This window comes from Rhinopithecus roxellana, chromosome 8 (genome assembly GCF_007565055.1).
Source record: "Rhinopithecus roxellana isolate Shanxi Qingling chromosome 8, ASM756505v1, whole genome shotgun sequence".
Taxonomy (NCBI): domain Eukaryota; kingdom Metazoa; phylum Chordata; class Mammalia; order Primates; family Cercopithecidae; genus Rhinopithecus; species Rhinopithecus roxellana.
In genome coordinates, this window is record NC_044556.1 from 76427000 (window position 1) to 76451018 (window position 24019).

At 48.9% G+C, this 24019-nt stretch overlaps 1 protein-coding gene across 3 annotated transcripts in view; it reads right to left on the reverse strand.

Annotated features, from left to right (window-relative positions):
- Positions 1 to 227: 227 nt before the first annotated feature.
- LOC104661745 (ras association domain-containing protein 5) overlaps positions 228 to 24019 on the reverse strand; it is a 33477-nt gene continuing 9685 nt past the window's right edge. Inside the window, exons 2-3 of one of the 3 annotated variants that reach the window (XM_030935227.1) lie at positions 9759 to 9880; positions 228 to 284 (exon numbers count right to left, since the gene is read on the reverse strand). In XM_030935227.1, the coding sequence (XP_030791087.1) occupies positions 240 to 284; positions 9759 to 9880 (167 nt within the window). In that variant the 3' untranslated portion in view covers positions 228 to 239. Of the gene's footprint in view, positions 285 to 7564; positions 7732 to 8915; positions 9881 to 24019 lie in introns of those variants that run through there. The other 2 variants (XM_030935228.1, XM_030935226.1) reach the window with 2 other exon arrangements.

The window sequence follows — 24019 nt, forward strand, 5'->3', positions numbered from 1 at the left end:
ATCTCCTTAAAATATAATTGGCCATTTAAATAAAATATTGTAAGGGGCTTACAGCAGCGGTCCCCAAACTTTTTGGCACCAGGGACTGGTTTTGTGGAAGACAGTTTTTCTATGGACCGGGGTGTGGGGGATGGTCTTTGGATGATTCAAGCACATTACATTTATGGTGCACTTTATTTCTATTATTATTACATTGTCATATATAATGAAATAATTATACAACTCACCATCATGTAGAATCAGTGGGAGCCCTGGGCTTGTTTCCTGCAATTAGATGGTCCCATCTGGGGGTGATGGGAGACAGTGACAGATCATCAGGCATTAGATTCTCATAAGGAGCACGCAGATCCCTCACATACACAGTTCACAGCAGGCTTCGTGCTCCTCTGAGAATCTAATGCTGCCACTGATATGATAGGAGGCAGAGCTCAGGCTGCAATGCGAGCCATGGGGAATGGCTGTAAATACAGATGAAGCTTGACTTGCTCTCCAACTGCTCACCTCCTGCTGTGCGACCTGGTTTCTGAAAGACCACGTGTGTGGCCCTGGGGGCTGGGACCCCTGGCTTGTAGTATACGTAAAAATAAAATACAGGACAAGAATGGTACAAAGGTCTGTAGATGAGAAATGGAAGGATACTATTATTTTTGTTTTTTCTTTTCTTTTTTTAAAATTATTTTTTCATATAAAATAGAGATTGGGTCTCACTATGTTGCCCAGGCTGGTCTTGAACTCCTGGGCTCAAGTGATCCTCCTACCTCGGCCTCCCAAAGTGCTAGGATTACAGGTGTGAGCCACTGTGCCTGGCCAGGGTTTTATACTATACATGAAGTGGCATAGTATCACTTGACAGGTAGACTGTGATAAGCTAAAGATGTACAGATGGTTCCCTCCTTACAATGGTCCTACCTGTGATTTTTCAACTTTAAGATGGTGCTAAAGAGATGCACATTTGATAGAAACCATAATTTAGTTCAGCATCCAATAAATTACATAAGATATTCAACACTTTATAAGAAAATACGTTTGGTGTTAGATGATTTTGCCCAATTGTAGGCTAATGTAAGTGTTCTGAGCACATTTAAGATAGGCTAGGGTAAGCCATCATGTTTGGTAGGTTAGGGGTATTAAATGCATTTTTGCCTTAAGATATTTTCAACTTTCAGTGGGTTTATTGGGATGTAATCCCATAAATTAAGGACCATTTATATACTGTAAACGCTAAGACAACCACTAAAATAACAAAACAAAGGGTTAAAGCTTGTAGGCAACAAATGGGATAAAATGCAATCATAAAGTATATTCAATCAATCCAAAAGAAGGCAAGAAAAAAAAAAGAAAAAGCAAACGAAGAACAGATAGAATACTCATAGAAAACCAATAGCCAGCTGGGTTCCATAGCTCATGTCCATAATCCCAGCACTTTGGGAGGCTGAGGTGGGAGGATCACTCGAGCCCCTGATTACTCGAGACCAGGCAACATGGCGAAACCCTGTCTCTACAAAAAAATACAAAAAAGTCAGCCAGGCATGGTGGCACATGTGTAGTCCCAGTACCTTGGGAGGTTGAGGTGGGGGATCACCTGAGCCTGGGGAGGTTGAGGCTGCAGTGAGCCATGATTGTGTCACTGTACTCCATCCTGGGCGACTGAATGAGATCCTGTCTCAAAAAAAAAAAAAAAAAAAAAAAAAAAAAAAAAAAAAAAAAAAAGAAAAGAAAAGAAAAAGAAAGAAAGAAAAGAAAAAATGTAGTAAGAAGATAGACTTAAAATCTAGCTATATCATGAGCTGGGATTGTGCCACTGCAATAATCACATTAAATGCAAATAATCTAAATACTCAAAGGGTAGAGATGAGCAGATTGGTTTAAAGAAAAACAAGATCCAACTATTTGCTGCCTGTAAGAAATGATCTTTAAATATAAAGAGATATATAGCCTAAAAATGAAAGGGTGGATTAGGGAATGCCACACTAATGGTAATTAAAAGAAAACTGCAGTAACTATGGCAATATCCGACAAAGTAGGTTTCATAGTAGAGAATGTTAACAGGGATAAAGGAGGTCATTTCATAATGATACGCAGGTCAATTAACTAAGAAGACATAATAACCCTAAAAGTAGCCCAGGTGGTGGCTTGTGCCTGTAATCATAGCACTTTAGGAGGCCAAGGTGGGAGGATCGCTTGAGGTCAGGGGTTCAAGACCAGCCTGGGCAACAGAGCAAGACCCCATCTCTACAAAAAATTCAAAAAATATCCAGGCATGGTGGCACACACCTGTAGTACTAGTGACTTGGGAGGCTAAGGCTGGAGGATCACTTGAGCCCAGGAGTTCAAGGTTACAATGAGCACCACTACACTCTAGCCTGGGTGAAACAGTGCCACCCTGTCTGTTAAAAAAAAAAAAAATACAAGACATTCCTAAAAGTTTATATACCCAATAATGGAGCTTCAAAATACAGGCATATTAACTGTAAAGAGAAATAGACAAATCCACAATTATCGTTGGAGATCTCAACACTTCTCTTAACAATAAATGAAATGAGTAGACAGAACACAGGTATGCCTCAACAAATGTCAGCTACTATTGTTATCAGTCACATTTCAATTAACTTGTGTTGAAGCCTTCAGAAGAGACCCAAGACCCTGCACCTCCTGAGAGGTGTGCAGGTAGGTCTATCAAGCGTGTTAGAGAGCCTGGGACTTCAGGCAAGGACACATCCCCCCACCCCCAGCACCTGCCCCTTTAGGCTCATTGCTTCTTGCTCTCTGGCTCCCCCATGTGGTCATCCTAGGTTCAACACGTGGCTATTGGGCCGAGGGACAAGGCAGGACTGACCACAGGAGCTTCTTTTTCTCAAGGGTCTGGAAAGGTAGAGACCGGGTTAACGCAGACAGTGGCATGTCTGCAGGAGGGAGCAAAGGGCTGGGAGCCAGGAAACACAGAACTCCAAGCCAGCGGAGTCACCACTCTGCTGCAGGGGCTGAGGGGTGATTGCAGCAGGGGCCCTGCTAAGGCTTGACAGCGTTTGGGATTGCGGGTGTAGGCAGAAAGGCAGCAGGGACCTGTAGGGCTGAAATGCTGGCTGGCCGGGCTGATCTATCCTGGGGCCCTGGAAGCCATCTGTCCCTTTGGTGAGTGGGGACAGGGACTCATCCACAGGGTGGAACAGTGACTTGGGGTCTCAATGATAGTTATAAGCCTTATAGCAAAAAATGTCCACTCAGATCACAAAGCCAGAGAGTCCTGGTTTTATATCCAGGATGATAACCCTACTTTCTGGTGTTTTGGAGAGTTGGCAGAGCCAGACCATAAGGGTTGTGTGTGCTAATCCAGATTTAGACTCATTTTGAAGGCAATGGGAAGCCACTGAAGGTTTTCATCACAGGAGTAACAAAGTTAAAAAATCTAGTAAGACTCTTAGAGGTACCAGAGATGGCCCAGGACTGTCACCTAGAATACTCATGCTTTTGTCCACTCACGCTTTCACATGCCTCTTCTTGATGGAACCTCACAGGGTCCCATTTCTCAGAGGAGAAACCTGAGACTCAAAGAAACTAAGAGGCTTGTCCTGGCTCATATGTCAAGTATTTCGTCTACACAATCTGGATTAGAACCTAGCTATTCAGGCACCCAGGTTAAGAGTCTGTGTTTTAAGAAAACATTTACTGCCTTTAAAAATATGACATTAGGGCCAGGCGTGGTGGCTCACACCTGTAATCCCAGCACTCTGGGAGGCCGAGGCAGGCAGATCATGAGGTCAGGAGGATTGCGACCAGCCTGGCCAACATGGTGAAACCCTGTTTCTACTTAAAATACAAAAATTAGCTGGGCACGGTGGTGCTCGCCGGTAATCCCAGCTGCTCAGGAGGCTGAGGCAGGAGAATTGCTTGAACCCAGGAGGTGGAGGTTGCAGTGAGCAGAGATCGCCCCACTGCACTCCAGCTTGGGCGACAGAGCAACACTCTGTATCAAAAAAAAAAAAAATGACATTAGGAACATATGAAAAGCATTTGGCTATTCAAATAACACAGAAACAAAGGGCAAGAGGTGAGAGTCTCACTCTACCCCTTTCAATGTCCACCCCCTCCCAGGGTGAAATCTCTTTCAGTAGTTAGCTGAGCACTGCCAGGCCCTTGTTCTGCACTTACACACACACACACACACACACACACGTGTATATATACCTGCAAAATACAAATGACCTGGTCCTATATGTGCTGTGGAGGGACCTGCGTTCACGCACAGTTCCGTATCAGTATATCCAGATCCACTTCTCCTTTGGAAGAGCACCTTGGTATTGGTAAGAACAGCTGGCAACTCCTTCTCAGCATCCCAGGAGTTCTCTCCACTGCTCACGCTGCCCCTTAGGCACTCCCTGGACCCAGTGCCCTGGTAGTCCAGGCACCAGATGGCCAAAGAGAGTAGCCTCTATAGGGCTGCATCTCCCACAAATGACGCCTGAAAGGACTTTAGAACAGTGCCTGGATTTTTTTTTTAGACAAGGTCTCACTCTGCCACCCAGATTGGAGTACAGTGGCATGATCATAGCTCACTGCAGCCTCCTTCTCCTTGGTTCAAGCTGTCCTCCTACCTCAGCCTCCCAAGTAGCTGGCACTGCAGGTGCACACCACCACACCTGGCCAATGTTTTAAATTTTTAGTAGAGACAAGGCCTTTCTGTGTTGCCCAGGCTGGTCTCAAACTCCTGGGCTCAAGCAATCCTCCTGCCTTGGCCTCACAAAGTGCTGACATTAAAGGTGTGAGCCACTGTGCCTGGCTAGTGCCTGGCTTAATAAGTATTTGTGAAATAAATTTGAGGCAGTCCTTAGACACATATTCAAAGGAATTATAAGTGTCTCTTTAATGTGTGCTGAGAAAAAACTCCTAAGTACATCAAACCAGTGATTCAAGGGTATTTTAAAATTTCCTTTAATATAAGTCTATTTAAATTCAATAAAATAAGTCTATTTAAAGAGAAATGTTAAGTAAATAGTCAACAGGTGGAACATGAGCAGGGCCAGAGTCCTGAGTGGGGAAAGTGCCTGAGTATGGTCTGGGAATGGCCATGGGAGGGGCTGGCCTTTGCAGCTGAAGGCCTGGGAGCCTGGTTGCCGAGGTTGCTGACCATTCGAAGACGAATGTCGGCCTGGCGCGGTGGCTCAAGCCTGTAATCCCAGCCCTTTGGGAGGCCGAGATGGGCGGATCACAAGGTCAGGAGATCGAGACCATCCTGGCTAACATGGTGAAACCCCGTCTCTACTAAAAAATACAAAAAAACTAGCTGGGCGAGGTGCCGGGCGCCTGTGGTCCCGGCTACTTGGGAGGCTGAGGCGGGAGAATGGCGTGAACCTGGGAGGCGGAGCTTGCAGTGAGCTGAGATCCGGCCACTGCACTCCAGCCTGGGCGACAGAGCGAGACTCCGTCTCAAAAAAAAAAAAAAAGAAGACGAATGTCTTCGTCCATTTTGTGTTGCTATATAGGAATACCCGAGGCTGGGTAATTTATAAAGAAAAAAGGCTTATTTGGCTAGGGGTTCTTCAGGCTGTACAAGCATTACACCAGCATCTGCTTGGCTTCTGGGGAGGCCTCAGGAAGCCTTTACTCACGGTAGAAGGGGAAGCGGGAGTAGGCGTGTCACATTCGAGAGAGAGAGAGCAAGAGAGAGATGCTAGGGTTGTCTTAAACAACCAGCTCTTGTGTGAACTAACAGAGCGAGAGCTCATTCATTATCGCAAGGTCAGCACCAAGCCATTCATGAGGGATCCACCCCCATGACCCAAACACCTTCCACCAGTCCCACCTCCAACACTGGACGCCACATTTCAACATGAGATTTGGAGGGGACATACATCCAAACCATATCAGGGACTCTGGAAGGTCAGCAGGAAGGGGTGGGGCTCTGGGCCTGCTGGCGTAAAACTTGAGCACTGGCTGGAAGGGATTGCAGTGGAAGGGGTAGTGCTTATGTTTCTCTTTTGCAACCTGTGCATTCCATGTACCAAGAAAAGTGGCACCCAAGGCCAAAGGGACAGAGCTGCTGGGGTTGCCCTGGGCTGCAGCGGGTGATAATGAGGATCCACAGTGGTGAGCAAGGACAAAGACTTCTTCTCTTGGGGCCAGCTTCTCCATAGGCAGCGAAAGGACTGAACCAAGCCATCAGAGGCCTCACTTCATCGCGAGGGCACCAGGAGCCACTGAGGGCTTTTTTCCTCCCAGGGGTGACATAATAAGAGCCCCTTAAAAACCACCAGAAGTATAAATTCTTTGGGGTGTAAAATCCTAAATAAAAGAACTGCAGCTGTTTGGGTAACTGAGTGTGGTCTTTAGCCAATAGCGATGATGTTCCTTAGCAAATGAGGCTTAAACTGAAAAAGGGGTCTAGGATAGACTTGAAGGAGATTTGCTTGGTCACACATGGGTGCCCAAGGAAAAGTCAGACGTCAGAGACCTCAGAGATCTTTAAGGAGAGACTCCGAAACCCTCGTTTCTGTGGTTGACGAAACGACCACAGAACAACTCCCAGTGGCCTTCCTCGGTTTCTGATGCCTGTTTCCAGTGACCTTTTGAGTTTGCCATTGGGGACTCTGAGCTCATCCCTGCCCGCTTCCACACCTGTCTCTCCTTCCTCACCAGCTGCCTCCCTCTGGTATGGCAGAGACAAGACAGTTAGAACCTTGGGATTGTTGCTTTTAAAATGTTGAGGCCAAATACTTATCTACAGGGTGATCTCAATCATGTTTTGAAAAATATATGAATATTCAGGAAGAACACATAAAAATGTTAATAAAGAATGGTTGTCTCTGGATGGAGGAAAATAAATGATTTTCTTTTCCTTAAAGAGCAGAGAGGGCCAGGTGTGGTGGCTCACACCTGTAATCCCAGCACTTTGGGAGGCCAAGGCGGGTGGATCATTTGAGGTCAGGAGTTCGAGACCAGCCTGGACAACATGGTGAAACTCCATCTCTACTGAAAATACAAAAATTAGCCAGGCATGGTGGAGCACATTTGTAATCTCAGCTACTCAGAAGGCTGGGTGAGACAGAATTGCTTGAACCCAGGAGGTGGAGGTTGCAGTGAGCTAAGATTATGCCACTGCATTCCAGCCTAGGCAACAGAGTGAGACTCCGTCTCAGGAAAAAAGAAAAAAGATCAGAGAGGAGAAATACCACCGAGATGATACCCCCTAAGCCATATGTACCCAAAACTAGCTGAGTTCAGACCTGAGCCCCCGCTCCCTTAAATCCCCCAAGAAAACAGCACTAGCACATGAAGTTAGCTCAGCCCAGGTGATGATGTCAAGGTGAAAGAAAGCTCCATCTTGAGATTTAACAGAAAATCAAGCCAAGGCGGAAATGAGCATAAACAGGCTTTTCAGAAGAGGCGAGTGGGCCTGGAGCAGGGCCCAGGTTTTATTGATAGAAGGCTGGGTCCTGCCCCAGTTCTGCTGAAGCATGCAGTCAGGCCTGTCCAAGGCAAATACAGCAGCAGCCTGATCCGGTCGGCCCAGAAGCAAACCCCATGCCAGGCTGTTTGCCCACTGGGGGCCGTTCAGCTCCCACGTGGGGTTCTTGGCTCCTTCCTCTGCGATGTTTCAGTGGTGTTTCTGCTCTAGACAGGCCCTGATTTCACTTGCCAGAGGGTTCCAAGGTTGACTCCTCTCTCCAACAGAGGAAAGGGAGTCACTCTGTTTCCAAAAACTCAGACTTGAAAGCACCTCTTCACTGCTGACATCTGGAGGATGAGACAATGAATCCAGCCAACTCCAGGCCTTCCCCAGGCCTTTTGCCTGCCACACTTGGGAGCTGGCTAGCCCACTCTAGGGCGGGGTTTCTCAGTCTTGGCTCAAGTGACATTTGAGGTCAGATAATTCTTTGTTGTGGGGGGCTGTTCTATGCAACACAGGCCGGCTAGCAGCATTCCTGGCCTCTTCTAGGAGTCAGTAGCATCCCCTAAGTTGTGACAACCAAGAATGTCTCCAGACAAATGTGCTAGGGGATGAGCAAAACTGCCGCCTTTTGAGACCTGCTGCTCTAGAGGAAGGAATAGAAAGAGACCCAAAGAGGAGACCCAGAAAGTAATGGGGGCAGCAGAGCTCCAGGGCGGGGCACGGGCGGGGCTGAGGAGACCCGAAAGGGGAGACACTTGAAGCCCCCAAAGAGAAAAGCAAATCAAAACCAGAAAAGATTGCTTCAATATGATGTTTAGGAAATGTTGCTTTATGGTGTGCTATGTAACCTCCTCCCTCCATCTTCTGAGGAAAACCTTTAGGAAACATCTGCACTACCCATCAGCGCTTTTGGGGGCCAGATGTGCCTCCCCTCCTTTCCCTGTGCCCCACCCTGGATGGACAGGTTCCTGCTAAGGGCAAGGCCCTTCCAAGAGGCCTGGTTACATTCAGGCTATACCAGAAATAGTTACTATTCCAGCGTCTTTGGAGAGATGTTCAGAGTTTTAAAATATACATTTTAGAACCAATCTAGCATCACCCTTATAAAAACATATCATTCTTGCTTTCTAATAATTCTTTGTCCAGGGAGAGAGAAAGGCATGGGAGAACAGCTGGGAGGCTGGTAACACCCATGGTGAATTAGGCATTTGAACATTGTTGATTGTATTCCAGAAAAAGCATGTGATGGCTACTCTGGAGACCTGGGACTGCTCGTGACTCCCCCATCCAGCACCTGGGTCCCCCAGTATAGTTTCTCAGAGCACCTTGAGCTTTTTCCGTCAGAGACACAGGATATATATTTGTTTAAAGTCTTGCTCCCCTACCCTACTCTAAGCACTGGATGTGTAGAAGCCATGTCTGTTATTTTCATCATTAAGTCCTCAGCATTCCTGGGCCTGGCACATGGTAAACATTTGAAACTTATTTGTTAAATGAATTAAAGGATGATATTCTTACTTCCCTGACTTGCAACCTTCATCCCACACGTTAAGGCTTAAATCAAACATCACCTCCTCTGGAAAGCCTTCCCTGATTTCTCCCAGCAGAAACAATTGTACTATATATCCAAACACTTGGTTCATACTTTTATTGCAACGTGCATCACAGTATATGCTATTTGGTGGTATTCTGCCTCCCCTGCCAGAATGTAAGCTATCTGAGGACAAGAACTGTGATGTATCTTTTATTACCCCAACTTCTCACCCATGCTTGGTACACAGTAGATACTCAATAAATGCTTGTTCAATGCAAGAAGCAATAAACACACTCCCCTGTCTCCATTCTAAATCCTAGAAATCAAAGTTCAGATACGTTGCCGCTCAAGTGTCTTTACAAAACCCAGAACCAAAAACTGCTTTGGACATCCATTTTCTGGTTCTTTAACACAGGGAGGGAACATTTGCCCAGCCCCTGTGAAGGTTGCGCTGACCTGGCTGAACAATGTGCTTGAAATGCCTCAGCCCCAGCATCCCCACTGTCCCAGGGCTATGAGGCCTTTAGGAACTGTCAGAAGGCTTTTCTGGAAGCCACCCCACTGCTCACCCATACCCACATCTCTGGCTCAGAGCCCTAAGCCACAATAGGCTCTGTACTGGGGGAGAACTACAGGGGACTTCTGAGTATCTTCAGAGTTCTCTGTGTCACTGCCCCTGGTCCCCTTGGAAGAGAGTGTCTGTGAACTCCATCCAGTGCACGTGGAATCTGAGGACTCATGCCACCTCCTGCTCACCAGAGCTCCTGGGAAAAAATGTGGAACCTGGGGCACCTGCAGAGGCTGTTCCCATCCCAGTATGGGAGTTTTGTCGCCCACCTGGCTGAAGGTCAGGGTGAGGGTGCTTTCTGGAGAGGGTCTGTCCCGGGATGAACCCTCCTGCTGACTGCAGTCCAACCGGATCAGGCTGCGGCATTCTGGGTGACAGGTGAATTTACAGTCTGGAGGGAAAGAACCAAAGGGAGATTAGGGGACAGGCAGGATTCCTCCCCACTTTCACACAGAGAAATAACCTGGAAGATTGCATTAGTTCCCAGTGGGAAGAGCAGCACAGGAGAGAAGTGGTGGGGCGGGAGACAGCGTGACAATGCCACCCTGCTCTCCGAGCCCCCAGGAAGGATGCAAGTTAAGTGCTTTACACGTTTGCAAACTGCTTTCACCTGCATTACTTTGTGTGACTCTGCAATCATTATTATTTCCATTTTACAGATAGAAAATTGGGGCCTAGAGACTGAGTGACTTTCTCGAGGTCAGATCTTCTGCCTCCCAGACTGGTGGTCTTTCTACCACTTTACATTAATCACCAGCGGCCATGAATCCCTGGGGAAGAACTTGACTTTTCTGGGCCTCGTGTTGCCAATCTGTAAAAAGTAGGTTGTGCATCCCCAAGCTGAAAATCAGATCTCCAGGATGCTCCAAAATCTGAAACTCTTTGAGCATTGACATGACACTCTAAGGAAGTGCTCCCTGAAGCAATTCAGATTTTTTATTTTCAAATTTGGGATGTTTGACTGGTATCATATGTATTCCCAAATCTGAAAAAAGTCCAAAATCGGAAACACTTCTGGTCTCAAACATTTCAGATAAAGGATACTCAGCCTGTATGGGTAATAGCTGACTTGCCTGCTTCTAGTTATAAAGGAGGACATATCTTGAAGAATTAAAAGTGCTTCCAGAGACAAAGGTGTTATCAGCAGCAGGAAGGGCTGTTACCTCTCTCTGAGCTGGCCCAGGCTGGAATGTGGGGATGCTACTCTGAATGCACTGAAACAGCCCACAGACCACATCCCAGATCCAGGGATTCAGCGGGGGAAGCACATTCCATCAACAATGTTCACTTTCGTGGAAGCAGAGGCTTAGTGACAAGAGTTGAAAAGAGCCTTGGGGACTACCTTAGAGATGGGGAAACTGAAGCCAGAGAGAAAAAGTGAGGTGCCCAGTGACACACAGCTCATCAGTGGCAGCACCAAGGCTGCTAGTATTTTCTAGCTTTCTCAAGGGCTCTCTTTGGAGCCTTCTGGCAGAAGGGAGGTGAAGTCATGAATTTTCCTTCCAGACTGTGAAGGCAGGTCATGAGGATGCAAGTTAAGTGCTTTACATGTTTGCAAACTGCTTTCACCTGCATTACTTTGTGTGACTCTGCAACCATTATTATTTCCATTTTACAGATAGAAAATTGGAGCCTAGACACTGAGTGACTTTCTCAAGGTCAGATCTTCTGCCTCCCAGACTGGTGGTCGGGGTTTGTGGCAGGAGTTGTGACAGCCTGGACTTGGTTGCATACCTGGGGATTAGGGGACCACTTTTGGTTGATAAAGGCTCAGGCACCTCGAAACGCTTTTCCTTCCTTCTAACAAGCTCCAAAAATTCAGTACATTTGGTGTTGACTTTTAAAGCCACCATAGAACACACTGTCTTGGGGAGGGGTGATGGCTCCTTTTCTCCCCTCTTTTGGGGAGCTTTGGAATGACACCCCCCTCTCACCAGCTGCCCCTTCCCTTACTCACCCAAAGATAAGCACCTGGGCCATGTTTCTTGCATGGGTTTTGCCACTAATGTCTGCAAGGGAGCACCCTGACAAATGTGGGGACACACAGAGATCCAAGAACTGCATGACCTTCCTACCCATGGCCCGACCACCTTTCTGCAACAGCGTCTGGAAGCTCCACTGCTCCTCTCCCTTGTGCTCGAAAGTGAAGCCCACCAATATCCTCTCCTTCAGATCCCACGGTTCGCTAGGCCTCCCTCCTCCTCTCACTTGGAGACAGAAATGAATGAAGTCAGCTCCCTGGGGCATGCACCCATGCACCTGCAGGCACCCACATGCATTTCTGGGCCCTCCGTGGGAGACCTCTTGCTCAGCACAAAAACAGCCTCCCCTTTAGTAAGGTGAAGGGTACAAAGGGAAGTGCAGGCCAAACTTCTGTCCGCAGTGCCCAGAAACACCAGGGCTTTGATAAGGGAGCACTGAGGCCACAGCCCACAATGGGCCGCGTTGTTCGCGGCGCTGGCCCTGGGACACACCTATATGGCTCGGGTAGAGCTCTGAGCAACGAAGAATGCTCTGGGGATGCCAAAAAGTGGCAACAAGGAAAAGGAGGAAGGATTGAAAGCTCACCCAACTCCACGGTGATGAGAGCTGCCATAAAGCACAAGTGGGAAGGCACCTGGGAGAGGAGGAGTTTCTCTCGCCTCCTCTTTTAGCTCTTGTCCTATTGGCACAGGTAGTCTGTGTCCATCTGTGCATCTGAATCTCTCTCTCACACACACACACATACACACCCTGAAAACATCACCATGCTGAGCTGGACAACGCTAAGGAGCAGAAGACTCTGGGAAGTGTTCTGGGATTTTATAAGAAGCTTGTTTGAGCACCAAAGACTGTTCCATCGGACCATGTAATCACAGGCTGCAGCAGAACCTGAAGCACATCTTCATATTTCCTGGTCCTAGAAATGCCAAGCTCAGGGCTTTTAGGCCAGCAGAGATGAAGTCAGAGCCCCCATGCCTTTCTCCAAACCCAAAAGCAACAGCCTGCAGGCCTGACGTGTTCAGTGATTGGGGAGACCCACGAGATTCCAAAGACAGGGCCCCTTTCCACTAGAGCCCGGTGGTTAATTCTCCACAGACCGCAGTTCTCTTAAGGCAGCCCATCACAGGCTGCTGCCAAACCAAACCAAACCAAATCCTACCCTTGGTATTCCATTGTCCTCCACAATCTTCAGCTGGTGCTCAATTTATGTTTTGTTTTTTGTTTTTTCTTTTTGAGACAGGGTTTCACTCTGCCACCCAGGCTGAAGTGCAGTGGCGCTATCATGGCTCACTGCAGCCTCCACCTCCTAGGCTCAAGCAATCCTCCCACCTCAGTCTCCTGAGTAGCTGGGACTGCAGGCGCCCACCACCACACCTGGCTAATTAAAAAGGGTTTCACCATTTTGCCCAGGCTGGTCTCGAACTCCTGGGCTCAAGTGATTTCCCCACCTCTGCCTCCCAAAGTGCTGGGATTAAGGTGTGAGCCACTGCACCTGGGTAGGTGCTCAGTTTGGATGAGGAAGGAGGGAGGGAAAAGTGAAACTCTGGGTGGAGCGCAGCTTCCAGGAAGGAAGGGTTCAGCCCTCCCTGGACAGCTAGTGCCATCTCCTCTGGCAGCAGCATCAACGTCTGGAGCATGGGGACTTCCTCATGCTCTGTGCCAGCCAGAGGGTGAGGATGAATTAGACAAGAAACCTGGGAAACCCAGGCTCACTGGGCAGATGGGATGCACATGTGAAAAGATATCTAACAACAGAGACAGCCCAAAGCAGGGGCCTGGCTGTGGCACAGACTTAGGAAGCTTGCTCAACTAGAGACAGTTGCCAGCCAGAGCAGACAGGGAGGCCTTCAGGGTGCAGGCAGCTCTGGGGAGCTTCCAGAGGAGATCAGACTCCAGGTAACCCCTATGACCTTATCACAGGGGCCAAGAGGAGGCATGGGATTCTGTCATCACTAAAGAGGACAAGGATCTCGCCAACAAAATGCAGCAACAGATTAGGGAGCAACATTTGTAGGTTCTAGCTGTAGTTTCTCTGGGAGAAGAGGCATATCTTGATATTAACATTGCTATCTGTAAAGTCAAATGATCCTTTCCCCTTTCTAGCCTTTCCTTCCAACGAAAGTCCCTATCCCTATTCCTAGGGGATGCTTTGAGAAAAGCAAATGTGCTTCCAGGATTTGGAATAGGGGCCTATGAAAATATATAGAAGGGGACAACCGTAAACGGAAACGAAGGAGACAAACCACAATAGGAGCCCCTCTCCCCAGGGGGGAGCCACAACCAGGAGCTGGGATGGAGGGCCCAGGACCTCAGCACCCAGGACCACAGGAACCAAGTATGATGAACCAGGTGACTTAAATAGAAAATTACTGTCTCACAGTTCTGGAGGCTAGATTGAAATCAAGTGTTGGCGGGACCAGGCCTGCTCTGAAATATGCAGGAGAGTCCTGTGTTGCCTCTTTCTGGCTTCTGATGATTTGCTGGATTCCTTGGTGTGCAGTTGCATGACTCCAGCCTCTGTGTCCATCGTCACGTGGCGTTCTCCCTGTGCTTCTGTCTTCTTATAAGAATACCAGTCAGCTGGGCACGGTGGCTCATGCCTGTAATCCTAGCACTTTGGGAGGCCGAGGCAGGCGGATCACAAGGTCAGGAGATCGAGACCACGGTGAAACCCCGTCTCTATTAAAAATACAAAAAATTAGCCAGGCGCGGTGGCGGGCGCCTGTAGTCCCAGCTACTCAGGAGGCTGAGGCAGGAGAATGGCGTGAACCCAGGAGGCGGAGCCTGCAGTGAGCCGAGATCGCGCCACTGCACTCCAGCCTGGAGGACAGAGCGAGACTCCGTCTCAAAAAAAAAAAAAAAAAAGAATACCAGTCATATTGAATTAGGAGGCCACCCTACTCCAGTGTGACCTCATCTTAATGACACCTGCAACTACCATATTTCCAAATAAGGTTGCATTCTGAGCTACTGGGGGTTAGAACTTTTTTTTCTTTTTTGAGACAGGGTCTCACTCTCTCACCCAGGTTGGAGTACAGTGGCATGACCATAGCTCACTGTAACCTCAAACTCCTAGGCTTAAGCCATCTTCCTACCTCAGTGTCCTGAGTAGCTAGGACTACAGGTGCGCGCCACCATGCCCAGCTGATTTTTTTGTTGCTGTTGAAACACAGTCTCTCTATGTTGCCCAGGCTGGTATCAAACTCCTGGCTTCAAGTGATCCTCCCACTTCAGCCTCCCAAAGTGCTGGGATTACAGGCGTGATTCACCATGCCCAGCCTGGGCTTTAGGACTTAAGTATATCATTTTTGGGGAAAGCCCAGTTCAGTCCACAACATGGACCCTCCCTGGGCCATATTAGGAGCACAGAGCCCTTAGGCCCAAACAGATGGCGGTTTCTAGTGGAAACCTTCTCCAGAGATCACAGTGGGCTGGCAGGACTGGACAGGGAGGCTAGGGAGTGGTAAACCGAGGCCAAGGTGGCCTGCCTACCTCCACCAGGCCTGCTCCTGAGCTTCACAGTCCCTGAAGGTTACTGCCAACGTCACCTCACACATAGCCCACAGGCCATCGTGGCCTGTGCTTGGAGATGGCATTACTTCTTTCCCTTTAGCCCTGAAGAGGTAAAGCCAGCCGGTGGAACTACATAGGAGTTCCACAGCTAGGAGACTGTTTTTCCAAAATTCAGAAGCTACAAACCTCCCCTTAATCCCCAGGGCTGCCAATGTTAGTTTTTGCCCCACCCCAGTTGCCAAATGCACACACACACAGAGGCACACACACGCACCCTCTGCCGTGTGGTTGCATAGCCCGAGTGGCTGTTTTCTGAACCAGAAAACGGGTATGTTGATAAGAACTTACTCTGTTGATAAGAAACCCTTAAGGCCCTTTTACCCCAGAGTTGCATGCAAGATAGAGACAACATAGAACTCTCCACTTAACTCTCCCTGCCTCCAGCCCAGGCCAAGGTGTGGGTGAGGGCGAGGCAGGCACCGAGGTGACTGAGCCCGGATGACAGCAGAGCTACCAGCCTCCCCTGTGGTCAATCCCAGGTCAGTGAACAGCAGCTTCTCACTCTGCATGGACAAAGCAACTTCTGATGCCTGAGGGAAAGCAGGACAACTTCTGAATCCAGGAACCTATGCCCATTCTCTGAACACTCCTAGGCCTTTTTGAAGAAAGCCAATCTTACGGCAAACCTTAACACCCCCTTCCCCACTCTCCCTGAGGACCAGCGGCCTATGCTATGATGTCATGGAAAGAGATGGACATCATATGGTATATGGTACCATATGGTATATGATGGCATATGGTAGGTGCTCAGTAAATGGCAGCTGTCATTTTCAATGCTGTGAGATGCCCGAGTCCACCCAGCTTCCTGTTGACTAAGCATGTGATGCCAGCCAAAAACCCTCTCAATTTTCAGGTCCCCTTCTAACGTATTAGGGTAAGAAGAATTGTGCAACTTTCCTGCCCCTCTGAGCTCCTCCCACCTGGTCCCACTTCCCTCCCTGCCTTTAATGGGTCCAGAGGAGTAAAGCCGGGGGCTGGAAGGATAGGTCATGCTGGTGAGTGGGAAGGCAGAGAGACTGTGATAGTCAAGCCTGGAGGTCTGCGGCCATTGCCAAAATCAACATGATCTATAAGTTTTTCAAACTCCTGGCTAAACTCCTAGTGAGGCAGGCAGCAAGGGAATGGAAACTCCTCACTCCAAGGGTTAGGCAGCCAGCTCAGGACATCTGTATCCTTATGTTTCCAGGAAGGAGGCGAACCCCAGCCCTCTTGAGACCACTTACTGTAGTTCCTTGATTTAGAGGACAGACCACCCTGGGGGCATTCAGCATCCCACAGCCCAACCCAGAGGGCCTGGAGGCACACAACTGCTCCCTCCCTCCACACAACCCCAGCCCCACCTCCAGCACACACACACACACACACACACACACACACACACACACACACACACAGTGCCAGAAAACAAACCAGGAAGCAAACAGGAAAGCTCAATGTAATGGTAAGATGAGTGACCTGGAACTCTAAGGTCAGAGATGGCCAGCCCCTCACGTGGACAGGCAAGATGGGCAGCTGACACCCAGGGGTTGTCGTCTCTGTGGGAAGAGTCAAGAGGGGATGCGCCTGAGCACGCTCCAGTTTGGCTCAGATGCTGAGTTCCCATGTAAAACAGTGGGTTGGGGTGGAGGGCTTTATGGAAGGAGGCTCCTCCAAGGCCGGTGAGGAGGGAAAGTGCTGGAAACATGGGGTGAAGCTGGGAGCCTCTGCTGAACCGAGGCACAGGCAAGAGAGCCAAAGACCATCCCAAGATCCTGGTCTTTACTCTCTTCCAAAATGACTCTATCAGTTTTCTGTGTGGCAGGGCTGGGTGGGGTTGACATACACTTTTGAGCGGCCATTTTGTACAAAAGGGAAAGGCATAAGATCTGCTCAGTTGTTGCTCAGACACCAAACCAGATATTAAAATTCTCTCTGGGGCCCTCAAGGTAGCTCACGCCTGTAATCCCAGCACTGTGGGAGGCTGAGGCAGGAGGATTGCTTGAGGTCAGGAATTTGGGACCAGTCTGGGCAACAAAACAAAACAATTAAAACAATTGTTTTCTTCTTTAAAAAAAAAAAAAAAAAAAAAAAAAAAAAACAGCTCTACAAAACAATTAAAACCTTAGTCTGGGTGGCGGGTAGTGTGTGCCTGTAGACCCAGCTACTCAGGTGGGTGAGATGAGAGGACGGCTTGAGCCCCGGAGTTCAAGCTTGTAATGAGCTATGATTGGTCCATGTACTCCCGCCTGGGGGACAGAGTAAGACCCTGTCTCTAAAAAAAAAAAAAAAAAATCTTTCTGGAACCTGGGTCCCAACGTATCAGTGATTTATTCTCCAAGCCACATTCCCAGGCAGGCTGGATGTGTCCCCTGTGCCCTCCTCCCAAACACACCCAGCCTGCCTGGCAGAACTTGGGCACCCCGGCTGGCCCGTAGGGGCACCATCCTGTCTCACGTAGGTGGGTGTGGGTGGGTGTGCCTTTCAGGCAGGCACATTAATCATCCATCTCCAACACAACCACACATCCCTAGGCTGAAAACACCAACAAAAGGAAGGTACTGCGGCCAGGCCAGGCTGGGCGTGTTGAGGTGGGGGTGTCTTGGGAGGAGTGGGCAGAGGAAGAGAGGGCAAGACAGTTCACAACAAGTTCAGATAAGATGCAGGAAGTAAGAGGAGCGCCTGCCAGGCACCTAGGACAAGGGGGACAGGCCTGACCCCCAGTACCTTCTCCACATGGCCTGTTCCCACCATTTTGTTCTTTGGGGGTGCTGCAGTCTGAAGCATGTCCCCACTTTCTCTGTGTGTGTGTGTGTATAATAAATAAATGTAATAGTGTTGAGTCATTTTTAGCAAACTATGCTTCAACTTTAGACTGTATTAACTGACTCCCTGCTAGGACAATGTGAGAGCTCTCCTTCCCATCTCTTCTGCCCCATCCCTTGATGTTTCCTAATATCATATTACAGGTGCCTGCCACCATGCCTGGCTAATTTTTGCATTTTTAGTAGGGTAGGGTTTTACCTTGTTGGCCAGGCTAGTCTTGAACTCCTGACTTCAGGTGGTCTGCCCACCTCAGTCTCCCAAAGTGCTGGGATTACAGGCGTGAGCCACCACACCTGGCATATATTTTTTAATACATCCAATGTTTATAACGTTTCTATTGTTTTAACAATAGCCCACTGTTGTCTAAAATTAGCTTTACTTTTAAATGAATTCAGTCATCTTACAATAGCTAAACCATTTTAAATTTCTTAAATTTTAATTCATTTTTGGCTTGACTACATTTTAGGGGGTTCTTTGTAATTTTTATATACATTATGATTCCTGATGTTGCTCTTTGCCCCTTTAAGAGATGCACCTCTATTTGACCGACCTTCTTATACCATCGCACTGTGGCCTCATGCAGTACAGCTTGTTGATGACAGTGATGGCCAGGAGAAAATGTGGAGGATGCAGAAAGAGGTGGGAAAGTCTGCAGGCCCTCAGTGCACATCACAAAGCAGCCCTGAGAATCCCCACTTGGTCAAGAATGGTAAGAGGCAATCTATTTTGGGAGAAAGTGTAAAAGTAAATGTTTTGGGGCAGGGTGCTGGGGCGAGCAAGCCAAACGGACCTCATTCCTCACGTGCAAGTGAATGTGAGAGATTTGTCACCTGGACCCTCCGACACCATATCGGGAAACGCTCAATTTGCATTTAGGGTATGGCCATGCAGAGAGAAGTGCAAAGACACAGCATAGTTTCTGAACAGGGCAATTAAATTATGTGTGACCATCAGGACACATGTACTCAGAGATACACAGGGAGAGAAGAGGGAACCTTTTTCTACGGTTCCATCTCCCCTCTTTCCGCATCCACCCAGCTCCTAACTGGTTGTTCATTTGTGCATGTGTGGCCTGCATTCACTCACCATGTGCTGACTGAGGGCCTCCCATAGCTCACTGTTACAAAGCACAGGCAGTCACAACCAAGACTGCGTGTGACAGGAAGAAGTGTGTGAAAGGATTCGAGAGAGAGAGTGAGCTCAGTAAAGATATATGCTGCTTTGATCATCACCACGGGAAACAAAGAAATGCTATTGCCAAGCACCTTAAGAAAATAAAAAGTAATTTAAAACACTGTAGGCAGTTGGGTTTAAGGGAACTCAACAAATAGCAACAAGCCCATGGTATCCAAAGCCAGTGCGGAGCTGCCAGATACCCTCTCGGCCCCAGGCCTGCTCAGGAGGGGCCCCTCCTCTAGGTATGTGTCACTCTGTTCTGGGTGTAAGAGAGACAAAGCAGCAGAGGTCCCCCTGGGCTCTGGGCCCTCTCAGCCATCCCTGGGGCCCCTGAGAAGACAGACGGAGGACCCTGAGTAGCTGACAAAGGATTTGGGCTGTAGAGGTGAGGGGCACGTATGGAAAGAGGAGGGGAGGGTTGCTTTTGTTTGCTTGTGTTTCTGTGTTTAAGGCAGGCAATCATCTCTGAGAAGGGGCAAAGGGCAGCCTAGCTTCTTTTTAGCCTGGAGTATATTTGTGGTAGTATGCCACAGACCCCAAAGATAAGGACAGCCAAACAGGATTGCAAGGAGACCTGGCTGGGCATATGCAAACTGCAGGATGGCAGATGAAGCTGGTGCAGAAATACAGATATGAATGCACCACAGGTATGCCCAGTTCTAGTGCCAGGAGGTCACAGGAGGCCAGGAGCAGGCAGGTTCAGTCCGTCATGGGACAGCCAGGCTACTACATCCAACTGGTTTTTCCACACCTGCTTTGATGTCACTTGCAGCCATTCAAAATGCCAATCATCAACTGGGCGAAAGCAGGCTTTTTTGCAGTGAGAAGGAAAGTAAATAGATTATGTCAGAGGCCCTCTCTGCTGGAGACACACAAAGGCTTCTTTACAGCTGCATCGCTGCAGCCAAGACCACCAGAGACTTCTGGAGAGACCCAGGCCTGTTTCCCGCAGACCCCCCAGCAGCCTTTTAAAATGACATATGACTTGCTCCTTGGTGACATGCTTGCTTAGCTCCTAAAGATACCCAGTGGGCTAATCTAGCTCTGCCTGTTAATTATGTGATGTAGTAAACTCAATGATAGGAATTTTTCCAGGGAATGTGTTTATGAGTTTATGTCTCTCCTCTATGTTTGCCTGGGCAACCTTCAAATCCTATCTCTCCCACTGAGATGCAGGCAGTCCACCCTGGCCCAGGTACAATGGAGGAGCAGACAACCGTGCTGCAGGCTTGTCCCAGTGACCTACGGGGAGCAGTTCTGAAAAGTCTTCCTGGGAGCACTCAGCACCAGCAGTTCCCAGTGCAGGGCTTTCTATGCACCAAGTATGGTTTCAACTGTTTGATGTTTAATCCACTCCACACCAGTTGGGATCTTCTGCACTATCTGATACTTGGAAAAACGAGGCTCAGAGAGGCTAATCTGTAGGAGGAAGGCCCTACAGCCAGAAAGTGGTAACTCCAGGATCCTGACTCAAGGCAGCCTGGCTCCAAGCCTGTTTTCTTTTCTCTCTCTTTTTTTTTTTTTTTTTTTTTTTTTTTTTTTTTTGAGATGGAGTCTCACTTTGTCACCCGGGCTGGAGTGCAGTGGCACGATTTTGGCTCACTGCAACCTCTGCCTCCCAGATTCAAACAATTCTCCTGCCTCAGCCTCCCGAGTAGCTGGGATTACAGGTGCCCATCTCCTTGCCCAGCTAATTCTTCTGTTTTTAGTAGAGACGGGGTTTTGCCATGTTAGCCAGGCTGGTCTTGAACTCCTGACCTCAGGTGATCTGGCTGCCTTGGCCTCCCAAAGTGCTGGGATTACAGGCGTGAGCCACCGCACCTGGCCACCAAGCACATTTTCTTAAATGCCACACTCCAGGCTGCGAGTGAGTTAGGATATTCCAGACGTCCACAGTCTGCAGTCCACCTTTCCCATCATCGTGAGCATCCTGTCTTCTCCCCTCCTCTGTTGTCAATTAAGCCCAAATGCTAACACAAGTTAAGCAAGCCCATCACAGCCACAGTGCAGTATGTGCCCTGACCTTAGTGCTGCCACTTCAGCCCTGATTGATTTTACTTAAATCTATAACTCCTTGGGCTGAATAGCAGAGGAGCAAGGAAATGATCTGTTGAATAATTCTTAGAGAGTAAGGGAGGGGGAAAGAGAGGATGAATACCAACACGCTCGTGAGCATTTAAATTGAGGAACTCGGTGTCCAATTCTCTTCTCAGTGAAGGTCACAGTATGTATTAGGCTATCGATGAGGATAAATTATTCAGGCTGGCTAAGGAATATTTGTCTTCAAATGGGGATTAGGTCTAGTTCAATTAAAATGTCCACTTCTCAAGAGGGAAAGCCTTAATCAGAAAAGTCATATTTTTCATAGTCAAGATCCTATTGTTTTTTAAAACTCTGCTTCCAAAAACTTAGCCCAGAGATGGCACTTCATTTTAGTCCCATTCCTATGACTTAGTGTGGTGCCCTGCCTAGATCCCCACTGATTCTTGAAAGTATATGAGAGAAGTACAGAGAAAAATGGGGACGGGGGCCCAAGAAAAGTGTGTATGCCCCAAAGAGTGCCAATCGTTAAAGAGAAGCGGGTTCCAGACCCGGCCAGATGGCAATGACCTTCAACGGGGGCCTTACTTGTGTGAGCTGTCTCATCTGTGAAACAGAATAATCCCCTTCCCATTCCCACCACACCAGGATCTGGAGGGAATAAATGATAGTGAAAGCAAACAAACGTAAATGCTCTGAGTCTTTAGCAGAGAGTGCTACAGAAATGTAAGATGCTGTGGACAGCATGAGACAGCGGAAGGAATCCAAGGCTGGAAGGCACGTGCCCAGGGTTCCTGGTCCTGGCACTGCCACCAGCAGGCTGCCTTTTGTTGGTCCTAGCTTCCTTTCATTGGAAAAGGGGCATGGGATGACCTAAGGTCCTGTGATGATTTGGATTGCTGCTGTCTCTGGCTCTTATCTTTCACTCACTGCTATGCCGTCCAGTTATCCTTCTTCAGGCAAGGACTGTTCTTGCCCTAATTAGTGCTCAGGAGAGGAATCAGTGATCTGGCCACTTCCCGAGGCCAGGGCTCCTGTCCAGCTGTGTTCTGCCCAGCAGCCTCCAGCCCCATGCAGCCTGCACCTTCACTAACTCTGCGGGTAAGAAGCCTTTGCCTGGGAAACGTCACTGTTCCCCGGTCCTCAGAAGGCTGATTCAGCAGCTCAGCAGGGTCTGAAGGGCTACATGATAGGCAGAATGGAAAACAGTGGCCATCTGAGATACCCATATTCTGCCAGCTCAGTGATCCTGATTAAGACGACTGCTTGGCCCTAATTCTCAGCCAACAAAAAGTTGTTAAAATCCACTACCAACTCAAGGCCTCCGAAACAGGCAGACCATGTCCTTTGGGTCTGGCTGTTCAGCCCATACCAGGCAAGATGACAGTACCTAAGCCTTTGTCTCTGTGGAACCAGGAGGGCCAAGGAGTGGTGCTGAACTCAGCACTAAATAGCAGACTGACAGAAAGATCCTGTACTCCTTTTCCATGGGAGAGGCCAGGAGCAGACGCCTCAGAACCCAAGCTCCCCCAACCAGATTGGCTTGGACCTACCCCGGGCCCTCCGGGCCCCGTTGCGGAACCTCTGCAGGATCTGGTGCTTTTTGGAGACCGAGCGGCTCTTCGGGAGCCTGCAGAAGAGCCGCTGGAGCTGAGCAGTGACCGTCCCAAAGCAGGCAGTGGTGGCCTTCTCCTCCTGGCCCTCAGTCATCTCAGCACAGGAGATCAATAGCTTTTCTCCAGGCTTGGCGTCAGGGGTGGAGTGCCGGGTGGGGGAGGGCTCCGGGAAGGGCCCTGGGCCTCGCATGACCCGGACAGTCACCTGGGCCCTCAGGCTCTGGTACACGCACTGACTGACTGACGATCCTTCTCTCCCCGCACTGAGGTCCTTTCCCCTCCACCTCCCCCAATGGAAAACTTTCTATTCCTGGGGCTTTTAGCTTGATAAGATAAAAATGCCCCCACCAAACAGGCTGCAGGGAAGAGCCTGCCCCGAGCCTCACTTCTCAGTCGCGCCTGTGAGTCTGAAAATCAATGTCTCCAAAGTTTCAGACGACAGAAGTGATCGGTTACCTCACACCACGTGCCCAGCCCAGGAGCTCGTTAATGGATTTCTTTGGGGATGGTGGATTACTAATGCTTCACCAGCTGTACAGGCTCCTAAGGGACAAACTGGGGCTAATTCACATCCTCCCGTGCTAAGCCCAGGTGGGGGAAGGGCCCGTAAGGAGGTGGTGTTGCTTTAAGAGGGTCAGGCCATTCATTTATCTGAGACTAGATACCTGAGTAGAAGAGGATGCGACCCTATGGGTGCGGGGTGGTGAGAAAAGATCAGTCTCTCACAAAAGGGCAGAAATGTTATTCTCTTGCCCCAGTACTCACAGGTGTTCCCTCACTGTGACTCCCAGAAGCTGCCAAGCCCTAGTAGAAAAGTTCTGGGAGGCCCTGTTGCCCAGTCCAAGATAGAAGACTGGCACCAGACAGGCAGCAGAGCCTTCCAGAAAAGCCATTAGAGAGGGGTGCCCCTCCCAGGCTGCCCAGAGATGACAGGACTCACCTGTCAACCACCAGCAGAGACCAGTTTAACATGAAGGAGGGACACTTGTTCTTTTTTCTTTTTTCTTTTGAGGCAGGATCTTGCTCTGTTGCCCAGGTTGGAGTACAATGGTCCAATCATGGCTCACGACAGCCTCGACCTCCTGGGCTCAAGTGATTCTCTTACCTCCCAGCATGTAGCTGGGGCTACAGGCAGGCACCACCATACCCAGTTAATTTTTATATTTTTTGTGGAGGCGGAGGTCTCACCATGTTCCCCAGGCTGGTCTTGAACTCCTGGACTCAAGAGATTATCCTGCCTCAGTCTCCCAAAGTGCTGGGATTACAGGTGTGAAGCCACCATGCCCAGCAGGGACACCTCTCCCTTAACCAGAGGAAATGCACCTCAGAGGAATCACACA